This window comes from Chamaea fasciata, unplaced genomic scaffold (genome assembly GCF_029207755.1).
Source record: "Chamaea fasciata isolate MVZ Bird 193981 ecotype frontalis unplaced genomic scaffold, bChaFas1.0.hap1 SCAF_3, whole genome shotgun sequence".
In the NCBI taxonomy this organism is placed as follows: domain Eukaryota; kingdom Metazoa; phylum Chordata; class Aves; order Passeriformes; family Sylviidae; genus Chamaea; species Chamaea fasciata.
Genome location: NW_027094088.1, coordinates 112,678,004 through 112,692,166, shown reverse-complemented (window position 1 = coordinate 112,692,166; position 14,163 = coordinate 112,678,004). Strand labels below are relative to the sequence as shown.

The window sequence follows — 14,163 nt, the reverse complement described above, 5'->3', positions numbered from 1 at the left end:
GGATTTTGGGGTTTTTTATGTGGGTGGGGTTTTTGTGTATGTGGTTTTCTGGTTTATTTGGGTTTTTTGGGGTTTTTTTCTTGGTTTTGGGGGTTTTTTCGTGTGGGTGGGGGTTTTTTGTGTGTGTGGTTTTCTGCCTTTTTTGGGTTTTTTTGGGTTTTTTTTCACGTGGGTGGGGTTTTTTGTGTATGTGGTTTTCTGGGTTTTTTAGGGGTTTTGGGGTTTTTTTTGGGTTTTGGTTTTTGGGGTATTTTCTTGGTTTTTGGGGTTTTTTCGTGTGAGGTTTCTTTGGTGTATGTGGCTTTCTAGGTTTTTTATTTTGTATTTTTGGTTTTTTTCTTGGTTTTTGGTTTTTTTTTCGTGCGGGTGCTTTTGTGTGTCTGTGGTTTTCTGGGGTTTTTTTTGGTTTTTTGGGTTTTTCTTGGTTTTTGGTGGTTTTTTTGGGTGGGTGAGTTTTTTTGTGAATGTGGTTTTCTGGGGTTTTTTGGGTCTTTGGTTTTTTTCTTGTTTTTGTGGGTTTTTTTAAATGGGGTTTTTTTGTGTATGTGGTTTTCTTGGTTTTTTGGGGTTTTGGGTTGTTTCTTGGGTTTTGGGGGTTTTTTCCGTGTGGGTTTTTTTTGTGTATTTGGTTTTCTGTTTTTTTGGTATTTTTGGGTTTTTTTCTTGGTTTTCGGTGTTTTTTTGAGGGTGTTTTTTTGGTGTGTATGTGGTTTTCTGGTTTTTTTTTGGTTTTTTTTTGTTTTTTCTTGTTTTTTGGGTATTTTTTTCATGTGGGTGTTTTTTTCTGTATGTGGTTTTCTGGTTTTTTGGCTTTTGGGTTTTTTTCTTGTTTTTTGGGGATTTTTTCACGTGGGTTTTTTTTTTTTGTGAATGTGGTTTTCTGGGTTTTTTTTGGTTTTTTGGGTTTTTTTCTTGGTTTTGTGGGAGTTTTTTTTTGTGTGTGTGTATGTGGTTTTCTTGGTTTTTGGGTTTTTTTTCTTGGTTTTCTGGGTTTTTTTAATGTTTTTTTTTTGTGTATGTGGTTTTCTGGTTTTTTGGCTTTTGGGTTTTTTCTTGTTTTTTGGGTTTTTTTTCCGTGTGGGTTTTTTTTGTGTATTTGGTTTTCTGTTTTTTTGGTATTTTTGTTTTTTTTTTCTTGGTTTTTGGTGTTTTTTTGAGGGTGTTTTTTTGTGTGTATGTGGTTTTCTGGTTTTTTTTCTTTTTCTTTTCTTGTTTTTTGGGTTTTTTTCATGTGGGTGGTTTTTTCTGTTTGTGGTTTTCTGGTTTTTTGACTTTTGGGTTTTTTTCTTGGTTTTTGGGGTTTTTTTTGTGTATGTGGTTTTCTGGGTTTTTTTGGCATTTTGGGTTTTTTCTTGGTTTTTGGGGTTTTTTCGTGTGGGTGGGTTTTTTTGTGAATGTGGTTTTCTGGGGTTTTTTGGGGTTTTTTGGTTTTTTTCTTGGTTTTTTGGATTTTTTTGTGTGTGGGTGTTTTTTGTGTGTATATGTGGCTTTCTGTTTGTTTTTGGGTTTTTTTCTTGGTTTTTGGGGGTTTTTTTTGGTTGTTCAGGTGTTTTTGTTTCCTTTTATCTTTACACATTCCTTCGACTCCATCAAAACTTAGGGAAGGCAGGGAAAATCAAGCAGGAAATTGATGTTCCCAACCAGATCCCGCAGCGATTTTTTTTTTTTTTGAGGATTAATCCGTTGAAATAAAGAGGAATTTTTGTCTGATTTAGGAATGGGGCTGTGAGAGCAGCCACAAAAACCCCAATTCTTGGCGTGAGTTTTGACGTGTTTGGGTCCAGCACGGGCCGAACAACAAGGATTTCATTTAAATGTAAACCACAGGGATTTAATTCACGGATCCGCCTCTCTTTTATCCCCCCTTCCCAAAAAAAATTTCCCGTTTTCCATCCTGAAACCGTAAAGCGTTAAAGAGATTCGAGATAATTACAGAAAAAAAAAAATTAATAAATTTGCCGAATAAACACACGCAGGGAACGGAGACGGGTTTTTAACGCGGTGCAGGAATTATTTGGGCGAGAACTGACGTCCCAAACAAGGGAAATTTTGGGTAAATCCTGATTGGCTGGACGCGGGAATTCCAAAACTCGCGGAGTTGTTGAGGTTGGGAAAGAAAACCGTTTAAAGACGCTCAGGTCCCACGGCCAAGCCGCGCCCCCCGAGCGCCACGGCCGCTTTCCGTTCTTTGGGAAACGCTTCCAGGGATTGTGACTCCACCGGTTCAAAGGAACGTGCATTGGCACTTGGCACGGGGACGACCTGCTTAATTAACATTGAAATATTAGCAACTAGCTGTTGAAAATGACTTATCACCTATTAATTATTCATATTATTCATTATTTATTCTTCATTGTTTAAATTCTCAAATATCATTATTTTATGTATTATTTATTATTCTTAATTATTATTTATCATTTATCCCATAATATTAATTTTATTAATAAAATATATCAATAACATATTTTAATTCTAACTTGTTATTTATTGTGTATTATTCTCATTTATTACGTATTATCAATTATTTATTATTAATAATTAACAATAATAAATCATTTATAATAATTAGTAAAAATAATTAATTATCAATAATAATAATCGCTACTTATCTTTTATTATTTTTATTCTTAATTTATTATTTATGTATTATTTTTTAGTATTAATTATTATCTTAATTATTAATCATTAATAAATAATTAATAATGAATAAGAATGTTTATTACTTATTATTTATTATTTTTATTCTTAATTTATATTTATTATTCATTAGTCTTAATAATTATTTTAATTCTTAATTATTAATCATCGATCATTAATCAATAAGAATCTTCATTACATATTATTTATTAATGTATTCTTAATTATTCTTTATTAAGTGCGATTTCTTAGTCTCAAATCATGAATGATTCAATATTAACCATTGTTACTAATCATTGTTATTAATCCTTAATGCGCAAAGGTTCCCGTGGAAATCGGGATACTGTGGGTCCGCGAAATAAAAAAAGCCTCGCTCCACCCCAATTTATCATTCCTTTCCCATTCCGTGTCATCGCTGTGCCGTGAAATTCTTCGACTCCCTGTTAAAACTGTAAAATTTTTTCCCCCACGAAAACGAAGGGATGGCGCGGGGATAACGTTCACCTTTGTTCCATGAAACCGTCGCATTCCTCGTTAAAATAATTCTCTTTTTTTTCCGGGGGGGAAAAAAAGAAAATAAAAAGTTATGACATATAAAGATACACAAAATCGGACGGGAAGAGGTGGAAAGTTCTGATTTACCTGTTTAAAGGCAAATTAAATCAAAGCAAGTGTTTGATTCAAACACTGCCGGTTTGGCCAAATCATTCGCTCTTTTTTCCTTAAAAAAAGTGGATTTTCTTTTCGCTTTTTCCGCAGGGAAAAAAAAAAACACGCGCCGTGAAATGCTACGAAACCGTTGGATTCCCTGTTAAAATTGTGATTTTTTTTTTTCTTCCATAAAAACAGAGGGATAACGCCCATTTTGCTCCGATCCAGGAGGATCCACCCTCTCCATGGCGTTCGCGCCTCCCAAAAATCCGTCCGGCTCCAAACTCCAGCTCAAGCTGAGCACGTGGACTCCCCTCAACCACCAGCTCATGAACGACAAGGCAAGTCCCCGGGGGCGGGGGAAAAAATTAAAATTAAAAATTAAAAATGAAGAATAAAAAATAAAAAATTAAAAATTAAAATATTAAAATTAAAATTAAAAATTAAAAATTAAAAAATAAAATTAAAATTAAAAATTAGAAATTAAAAACTAAAAATTAAAAATTAAAAATTTAAAATTAAAAATAAAAATTAAAATTAAAATTTAAAAATTAAAAATTAAAATTTAAAATTAAAAATCAAGAATTAAAAATTTAAAATTTAAAAATTAAAAATTAAAATTAAAAATTAAAAATTAAAAATTAAAAATTAAAAATTAAAAATTAAGAATTAAGAATTTAAAATTTAAAATTTAAAATTTAAAATTTAAAAATAAAAATTTAAAAATAAAAATTTAAAATTTAAAATTAAAAATAAAAATTAAACTGGAAAACCCCGGGAATTACGGAATTGTTGAGTTTGGGAAGGGATTCGGGGAGATCGTCCAATAAAACCCGTCGAGGCAAAGCCAACCCGCGGGTTTATTTCCTCAGGATCAAGGTTGGAAATCCTCAATTTCGCAAAATTCCTCCCGCCCCCCCCAAAAAATTTAATTTAATTTAATTTAATTTAATTTAATTTAATTTAATTTAATTTAATTTTTGCCTGCGGAGGTCGCGGGAAATGGAATGAGGGCTTGGAGATTTTGCTCCCAAAGCTTAGAAGCGTGGAGGTGTCTTCATGATATATAAAGATGTAAAAAATCTGATGTGAAAAGCTGGAAAATCCTGATTTACCCATTTGAAGTGAAAAGTATATAATTTAAATACTGCTGTTTTGACAAAAAATTTGCATTTTTTTAAAAAGAAATTATTTTATGTTATGAAATCTAACGGGAAAAGATGGAAAATTCTGATTTTGAAATTCTGCGTGTTGAAAGTAAAGAGCGTTTGATTTAAACACTGCAATTTTTACAAATAATTCGTAAAATTATTAATTTTATTTTTAAAAAGTGGAATTTTTTTTCTGAAAGTCACAAAAAATGTGGGTTTTGGGGTTTTTTTTGCACCAAAAGCCTCCAGTTTCACCCCAGAGACACATAAAGTCTTTCTGTTACAAAATCCGACGTGAAAAGACGGGAAATTCTGATTTACCTATTTAAAGCCAACAAGTATTTGATTTAAATACTGTTGTTTTGACAAATAATTTGCTTTTTTTAAAAAAAACTTATTTTATGTTATAAAATCCGACGTGAAAAGATGGGAAATTCTGATTTACTTATTAAAGGTAAAGAGTTTATCATTTAAATGCTGCTGTTTTGACAAATAATTTGCTTTTTTTTTTTAAAAAAAAGTAATTTTATGTTATAAAATCTAACACCAAAAGACGGGAAATTCTGATTTACCTATTTAAAGCCAACAAGTATTTGATTTAAATACTGCTGTTTTGACAAATAATTTGCTTTTTTAAAAAAACCTTATTTTATGTTATAAAATCTAACACAAAAAAAGATGGGAAATTCTGATTTACCTATTTAAAGCCAACAAGTATTTGATTTAAATGCTGCTGTTTTAACAAATAACTTGCTTTTTTTAAAAAAAACCCTTATTTTATGTTATAAAATCCAACATGAAAAGATGAGAAATTCTGATTTACTTATTGAAGAGTATATAATTTAAATGCTGCTATTTTGACAAATAATTTGCTTTTTTAAAAAAATCCTTATTTTATGTTATAAAATCTAACACGAAAAGACAGGAAATTCTGATTTACCTATTTAAAGCCAACAAGTGTTTGATTTAAATGTCGCTGTTTTGCCGAATAATTTGCTTTTAAAAAAAAAAAGGGATTTTTGGGGGTTTTTTTTTTGGTGTTTAAGTCACAAAATTGTGGTTTTTTGGTTTTTTTTGGGTTTTTTTGTGTTTTTTGTGAGGGGAGTGGAGGCCTGTAATTCCTTCAAAAAAAAAAAATGAAAATGTCACCACTTCCCTGATAATTTTCTCATTACTCATCCCCTGACATCATTACAAGACGAAGCTTTGCCTCCTGCCTCTGACAAATCAAAATTAATTTGATTTTTTTTCCCTTTGCCGCCTAATTAAATTCCTCTGTATCCGCCTTTTTTTTTTTTTTTTTTTTTTCCCTGTGGAAGGACTTTTCAAGCCAACACTCGAATTGATTTTATTTCTGATAAACCGAAGAGATTGAGCTCTTTGAAGTCCTTTCAAATCTGGCAAAATTCTCCAGCCTTTGAACCGTTTTGATGTTTCCCACGCCCTCCAAACATCATTATTTTATTTTTTTTTTGCAGATACTCATCACAATAAAATATGACCTAACCAGGAATTTTAAAAACCGCCACATTTTCCCACATTTTTTCCACCTTTTCCCACATTTTTTTTTTTTTTCCTCCTCTGCTCCTTACGCGGTCGGATCAAGCCACAGCAAAACTTTCAGGGATTAATGTTGGATTGTGAAATAATCCGGCTCTTGGTGATGTTCCGGGTAGGGAGGAATAGACAAGAATATCCCAGGAAATATCAGAAATTAATAGTCAAAAATGAAAACACAGGGATGAACCGGAAATTCTAAATGATAAAAGAAAATGATAAAAGGCATTTTCTTGCCCCTCATCCAGCTTTTAAAACGCTGACCCGGCAAAAAAAAAATAAATCCGTTAATTATATTAAAAATATGATTAAAAATTATATTTTTAATATCCCCACACTGGGGAAAAAAGAAGGGGAAAAAAAAATAAAAATAGCTGCAACAAAATTGTGACATTTGGAAATCAGGAGGTGTGGATTCGTATTTTTGTGAGGTATTTGTTTTTATTCTGTGAGGTGTTTATAGGAAGCCGGAGAGGGAGAAGGTGCTGGATTTGCACGGCCGTGTGTCTGCTCCTCTCTGAGCTCCCAGGAGGAATTTATAGACGGAAGGAACGGGAATTTAGAGATGGAAGGAACGGGAATTTCTAGATGGAATTAACGGGAATTTATAGACGGAAGGAAGAGGAATTTATTGATGGAAGGAAAAGGAATTTATAGACAGAAGGAACAGGAATTTATACGTGGAATTACCCGGAATTTATAGATGGAAGGAACGGGAATTTATAGTTGGAAGGAACGGGAATTTAGAGACGGAAGGAAAGGGAATTTAGAGATGGAAGGAACGGGAATTTCTAGATGGAATTAACGGGAATTTATAGACAGAAGGAACAAGAATTTATAGACAAAAGAAATGGGAATTTATAGATGGAAAGAATGGGAATTTATAAATGGAATTAACGGGATTTTATAGATGGAAGGAACAGGAATTTATAGATGGAAGGAACAGGAATTCTTAGATGGCAGGAATGGAAATTCATAGACGGAAGGAAGAGGAATTTATAGATGGAAGAAACGAGAATTTATAGACGGAAGGAATGGGAATTCATAGACGGAAGGGACAAGAATTTCTAGATGGAATTAACGGGAATTCATAGATGGAAGGAACAGGAATTTATAGATGGAACGAGAATTTACAGACAAAAGAAATGGGAATTTATAGACGGAAAGAACGGGAATTAATAGATGGAAAGAACGGGATTTTATAGATGGAAGGAACGGGAATTTATAGATAGAATTAATGGGAATTTATAGACAGAAGGAACGGGAATTTATAGATGGAAGGAACGGGAATTTATGGATGGAAGGAATGGGAATTTATGGACGGAAGGAATGGAAATTTATAGATGGAAGGAACGGGAATTCCTAGACAGAAGGAACAGGAATTTATAGACAGAAAATCCAGGAATTTATAGATGGAATTGACAGGATTTTATAGATGGAAGGAACGGGAATTTATAGATGGAAGGAACGAGAACTCATAGACAGAAAAGCCAGGAATTTATAGACGGAAGGAACGGGAATTTATAGACGAAAGAAATGGGAATTTATCGATGGACGGAACGGGAATTTATAGATGGAAGGAACGGGAATTTATAGATGGAAGGAACGGGAATTCGTAGACAGAAGGAACAGGAATTTATAGATGGAAGGAACGGGAATTTATGGATGGAAGGAACGGGAATTTAAAGACGGAATGAACGGGAATTTAAAGACGGAATGAACAGGAATTTTTAGACGGAATGAACAGGAATTTTTAGACGGAAGGGACGGGAAAAGCCGGGAGAGATGACCTGTGTGAGAAATGAACTCACCGGAACAGGGGATGAGGGGCAGGAGAGGTGGAATTCAGAGCTGGCCTCAGGCAATAGCATCAAAATTCCAGAGTTAGCAGCAGGCTCAGGAATTTCTGGTGTCATAAATTGACAAGTTTCGGTTGGTTCTGGGAGTGCTCTGTTGGTCGTCCCTGTAGATTTCCCTGGATTTTTCACCGTGGTAGGAGCACCCTGATGGCAGAATTCCGGAATGGTTTGGGTTGGGAGAAACCTAAATCCCATCTCGTTCCACCCCTGCCATGGGCAGGGAGACCTTCCACGATCCCAGGTTTCTCCAGCCTGGCCTTGGACGCTCCCAGGGATCCAGGGGCAGCCACAAATTCTCTGGGAATTCCACTCCAGGGCCTCCCCACCCTCACAGGGGAAGAATTTCTTCCTAAATTTTGTCATCTTCTCAGGAGGTCGGAAAGCGGTGATCCCGAAGGTGTGCTCCATCCCAAGTCGTTCTGGGATCCAATGAAACCTCCTGGATTCCATGAAACCACCTGGATTCCAATGAAACCACCTGGGTTCAACGAAACCCCCTGGATCCAATGAAACCTCCTGGATCCAATGAAACCTCCTGGATTCCAATGAAACCCCCTGGAGCCAATGAAACCTCCGGGATTCCATGAAACCCCCTGGATCCAATGAAACCTCCCGGATTCCATGAAACCTCCTGGATCCAATGAAACCTCCTGGATTCCATGAAACCTCCTGGATTCCAATGTAACCTCCTGGATTCCATGAAACCCCCTGGATCCAATGAAACTTCCCGGATTCCATGAAACCTCCTGGATTCCAATGAAACCTCCCGGATTCCATGAAACCACCTGGGTTCAAATCCTCCTGGATTCCATGAAGCTTCCTGGATCCAATGAAACCTCCTGGATCCAATGAAACCTCCTGGATCCAATGAAACCCCCTGGAGCCAATGAAACCTCCTGGATTCCATGAAACCACCTGGGTTCAATGAAACCCCCTGGATTCCATGAAACCACCTGGAGCCAATGAAACCTCCCGGATTCCATGAAACCTCCTGGATTACAATGAAAGCCCCTGGAGCCAATGAAACCTCCTGGATAAAATGAAACTTTCTGGATCCAATGAAACCTCCTGAATTCCATGAAACCTCCTGGATTCCAATGAAACCCCCTGGATCCAATGAAACCTCCCGGATTCCATGAAACCTCCTGGATTCCATGAAACCCCCTGGATCCAGTGAAACTTCCCGGATTCCATGAAACCTCCTGGATTCCAATGAAACCTCCTGGATTCCATGAAACCTCCTGGATTCCAATGAAACCCCCTGGATTCCATGAAACCTCCTGGATTCCATGAAACCTCCTGGATTCCAATGAAACCCCCTGGATTCCATGAAACCTCCTGGATTCCAATGAAACCCCCTGGATTCCATGAAACCTCCTGGATTCCAATGAAACCCCCTGGATCCAATGAAACCCCCTGGATCCAATGAAACCTCCCGGATTCCATGAAACCACCTGGATTCCAATGAAACCCCCTGGAGCCAATGAAACCTCCCGGATTCCATGAAACCACCTGGGTTCAATGAAACCCCCTGGAGCCAATGAAACCCCCTGGAGCCAATGAAACCTCCTGAATTCCATGAAGCCACCTGGGTTCAAATCCTCCTGGATTCCATGGAACTTCCTGGATCCAATGAAACCTCCTGGATCCAATGAAACCTCCTGGATTCCATGAAACCTCCTGGAGTCAATGAAACCTCATGGATCCAATGAAACCTCCTGGATCCAATGAAATCTGGATAAAATGAAACCTCCTAGATTCAATTCCATCTGGATTCAAGGAAACTTCCTGGATAAAATGAAACTTCCTGGATCCAATGAAACCCCCTGGAGCCAATGAAACCTCCTGGATTCAAGGAAACTTCCTGGATCCAATGAAATCTCCTGGATTCCATGAAACCACCTGGGTTCAAATCCTCCTGGATTCCATGGAACTTCCTGGATCCAATGAAATCTCCTGGATAAAAATGAAACTTCCTGGATTCAGTTCCATCTGGATTCAATGAAACTTCCTGGATCCAATGAAACCTCCTGGATCCAATGAAATCTCCTGGATAAAAATGAAACTTCCTGGATCAAATGAAACCTCCTGGATCCAATGAAATCTCCTGGATAAAAATGAAACTTCCTGGATTCAATTCCATCTGGATTCAATGAAACTTCCTGGATTCAAATCCTCCTGGATCCCTGGAAGCGTCCAAGGCCAGGCTGGACAGGACTTGGAGCAACCTGGGATAGAGGGAAGTGTGGGGGTGGGAACTGGATGAGCTTTAAGGTCCCTTCCAACCCAAAACCATTCCACGATTCCGTGCTTGCCCCAAAAACCGTCCCACGATTCCTTTAAAGGCGGGATCTCCACCGGGACCAGCCCAAAGTCAGGGAGGCGGGATCAGGGGACCTGGAATTGTTCGCGGTCACGAATCCAGGGGTGGAATCCCAGACGCGCTGCGGGCGAGGATGAAGCCAAGGCAGGAGAAGGAGCTTTCCATCGCGGGAAAGGGCTGGAATTCGGGAGAGGATTTTCCTTCTGCTGGGCAGGAATTCAGGCCGGAACGAGGCAGAAGAGCCTCCAGCGGCATTTGCAGCCGAGGGTGGAGGGATTTTCCTTAAATCCCCTGGAGCCGCGGGTGTGAGGCAGCAGATCCCAAAGCCATCCCGGGCCTCCGGCTGCATCCACAGGGGCGGCTCCAAGGCCTTGCAGGGGAGGACGCGGGCTGGGGTGGTGCAGCAAACTCGGGCCGTTCTCTTGCTAATTAACGCTCCCGAGTGCCCCGAGAGGCTCAGATGCGTCTCCAAGAACGCCGGAAGCGAATCTGCGTCTGTCTTTGATCCAAGACCATAAACAGCTCCCTCCTCCTCCTCATCCTCCTCATCCTCCTCGGAATCCTCCTCCTCGGAATCCTCCTCATCATCCTCCTCCTCGGAATCCTCCAGCCCCAAAACGCACATCTCGGACTATTCATGGCATCCTTGGGGCAAATTCTTTCCCAAGTTCGGCTCCTTAGATTTGTTGGTTTGGGGATTTTTGGGGGTTTTTTTGGGTTTTTTGGGGTTTTTTTTTTTGGGTTTTGGAGTTTTTTTGGTGGGTTTTTTTTTGGTTTTGTTTTTGTTTGTTTTTGTTTAGTTTTTGTTTTTGTTTAGTTTTTGGGTTTGGTTTTGTTTAGGTTTTTGTTTTTGTTTTTGTTTTTGTTTCTGTTTTTGGTTTTGGTTTTGGTTTTGGTTTTTCTTTTTGTTTTTGTTTTTGTTTTTGTTTTTGTTTTGTTTTTGTTTTTGTTTTTGTTTTTGTTTTGTTTTTGTTTTTGTTTTTGTTTTGTTTTTTTATTTTGTTTTTGTTTTTGTTTTGTTTTGGTTTGGTTTTGTTTTTGTCTTTGTTTTGTTTTTGTTTTTGTTTTTGTTTTTGTTTTTGTTTTTGTTTGGTTTTGCTTTTCGTTTGGTTTGATTTGGTTTTGGTTTTGGTTTGGTTTTGGTTTTGGTTTTGATTTTGATTTTGGTTTTTTTTCACTCCATTTTACCAAACAGAGCAAATAATACCTACCGAGGCGCCAGGAAAAGAAATGTCATTTCCCAGCCCCGGGTGGAGACGCTCCCGCTGGGAGAGACGGAGCTGGGAAAAATCACTTCCAGCCTTCCCTCGCTTCCCAGGCCGCCATCCTGAGGGTTGGAGGTGGTTTTTGTTGTGTCGGTGCTTTGGGGTCCGGCTCCCCCGTGGGTAAAGCTCAACGCCAGAAATCCTCCTCTGGATTTTGACACGGATCGTCCTCGCTGGGAGTTGTCCCTGCAAAGTGCGGCCGGGGAACGAAGGCGGCTCTCGTTATCCCACTCCCGGAGTTGGGATTGAATCCGGGCAGGATTTTGGGCGCCCGGTGCCTCCGGGTCAGGATTAATGGGATTTCTGGAATAAAGAGGTGGGGAGCTCAGATTCTGGGGCGCCTTCCCCACACTGCGTGTCCAGGAGAGAAGAATTCCCATGAAGCCGGGCTGGGAGAGCTGGGAATGTTCAGCTGGAGAGGAGAAGGCTCCAGGGAGAGCTCAGAGCCTTTTCCAGAGCCTAAAGAGGCTCCAGGAGAGCTGGAGAGGGACTGGGGGACAAGGGATGGAGGGACAGCACGCAGGGAATGGAATTCCCGCCGGGAAAAATGAGATTTAGATGGGATCTTGGGAAGGAATTCCTGGCTGGGAAGGTGGGGAGGCCCTGGCTGAGATTCCCCAGGGAGGTTGTGGCCTCCTAATCCCTGGATATTTTGTGTTGGAAGGGATCTCAAAGCTCATCCCATTCCCACCCCGACACCTCCCACTGTCCCAGGGTGCTCCAAGCCCCGTCCAGCCCGGCCTCGGGCACTGCCAGGGAGGTGACATGGAATCCAGGAGGTCTCAGGAGTGCCGGGATGATAAATTCCCGACAGGATCTCCAAGGAACGCCCAAGGGAAGGGCGGAGATGGCAGGAGGAGGGATGTGGGTTCTTCCACGAAAAGGTTGGGAATGCCGGGTCCATTTCTGGGCTCCTCAGCACGAGAAATTAATGGGTTAAACCCAGCCCAGGGCCTCGGGAGTGATTAGGGAATTGGAGAAGCCGATTTTTTGGGAGGTTCTGGAACCCCCATCCGACAAAATACCCCAAACTCACGGACATGCCTGAGCTACTCCTTTAGCTGATCCTGTTCAGGGAGTTTGGATTAAAGGATCTCCATCATTTTTTTTATTTTTTTTTTCCCCCGAAATCATCCATTCAGCGATTCCGCCGATGTTTTGTGGGTTGTTTTTCAAGCTGGATTTTTTTTTTTCCCCAGTGCGAATTTAGTCCCCTTTGAACACTCAAATTTCTTTTTTTTTTTTTTTTTTTTTCCGTGTGTTTTACAGGTATTTGAAGAAAGAAGAGCCCTGCTTGGAAAATGGGTAAACTTTTCCTCTTTCAATAAACGCTCGCGGCGGGCAGATTTTGGAAGCGGTCGGGAGTTTACCTCATGGCAGCGTAAATCTCCTCCTCTTTGGAAAAAAACGGGGATCCACATCCCTGATGTGACCGCCCTGCTTTTGAGGAGAGTAAAGGCGAGTAAAAAAGAGTAAAAAGAGCGGGAAAAAAGAGTAAGAAGAGTAAAAGAGTAAAAAACTTATGTTCCCACGTAAGTTTTGAAGTTGGGAAATCCCGTTCTGTGGTTGCAATGAGCTGAAATGAGATGAAAAAAACCCCAAAAAACCGAAAAAACCCCAGGAAATGTCTGTGAAGTCCTCAAAGGAGACGCTGGGTGCTCAGATGTCGCCATGGCCTGCCGGCGGGCCTTTGAAATCCGTAATAAAACCACGTTTTTATCTACCAAGCGCACACACAGATTGGTTTGGGTTGGAACCGTTGGTTCTTCACGCTTAATAAGTCGCTCACAAAAACCTTTTTTTTTTTTTTCTGGCATCTCAGGCGGTCTTTGCTGGCAAATATTTTGATTTCAGGGATTATTTGTCTCTGCAGGAAATGACCTCTCCGTAATTTGTCGCGTCTGGGTAGTGAGGAGTTTCGGGGGTGCCAAGGGAATGAAGCAGTTGAGGGATTATCATCCAAAAAAAACAGGTTTTAACGGGATGGGCAGCAAGCGGGAAATTTAAACCCGTCCCTTGGAAACTGCTGGATGTCTAAAAAACGCCAAGATTTGGGAAGGGCCTTCCCCCCAACCAGTCCCACAAGAGCTGGATCACCTCCCAAAGGTCACATTTCCCACCCTCCCCGTGGCTCCTCCAGAGCCGAGCCTCCTCGTGTTCCTGCCATCAGCATCCCGAGGAAAAGATGGACAAAAGCCGCCTTGAAGTCCCCACTGATCACGGGGCTGTCAAGAGAGGAACCACGTGGAGAAACCGCAGCGCTCCGGGCAGGAATTTCCCCCGCCGGTTCCCACGACCTTTTCCAAGGGAAGTGTGGGCTAAACGGAGCCGCTGGAGCTTGGATTTCACGGCTGGGATCACGCTCGGGGGCAGCTCGAAAGGATTTGTTCTGGAAACTGGGAGGCTGAAGCCTGTCCTAACCCCCGGTGAGCATTTCCGGCGGCGTCCAGGTGAGGGAACGGAGAACAAATCCTGGAAACAAATTAATGGTCGGACTCGATGGTCGGGGAGCTTTTCCAGCCTTGATGGTTCTCTGATTCCGTCTGGAGGTGATGCCAGGCTTGGAGAGGTTTCCTGAACTCTGGGGGTTGGGGATCAGGATGGGAAAGTCGGCAGCTGGATGAGGGCAAAGGAAAAGTGCTGCATGGAAGAGTGACGCCCCAAAAACTTCACGGCTGAGAGATGCCAGAGTGACACCCCAAACCTTCACACCTGAGACA

The 14,163-nt window shown here is 40.3% G+C and overlaps 1 protein-coding gene across 2 annotated transcripts in view; it reads left to right on the top strand.

Moving 5' to 3' along the window:
- FBXO16 (F-box protein 16) overlaps nt 1-14,163 on the top strand; it is a 62,826-nt gene that overhangs the window by 9,176 nt on the left and 39,487 nt on the right. For both annotated transcript variants that reach the window (XM_066180159.1, XM_066180158.1), the window contains exons 2-3: nt 3,487-3,629; nt 12,713-12,748. In XM_066180159.1, the coding sequence (XP_066036256.1) occupies nt 3,534-3,629; nt 12,713-12,748 (132 nt within the window). In that variant the 5' untranslated portion in view covers nt 3,487-3,533. The remainder of the gene's footprint in view (nt 1-3,486; nt 3,630-12,712; nt 12,749-14,163) is intronic.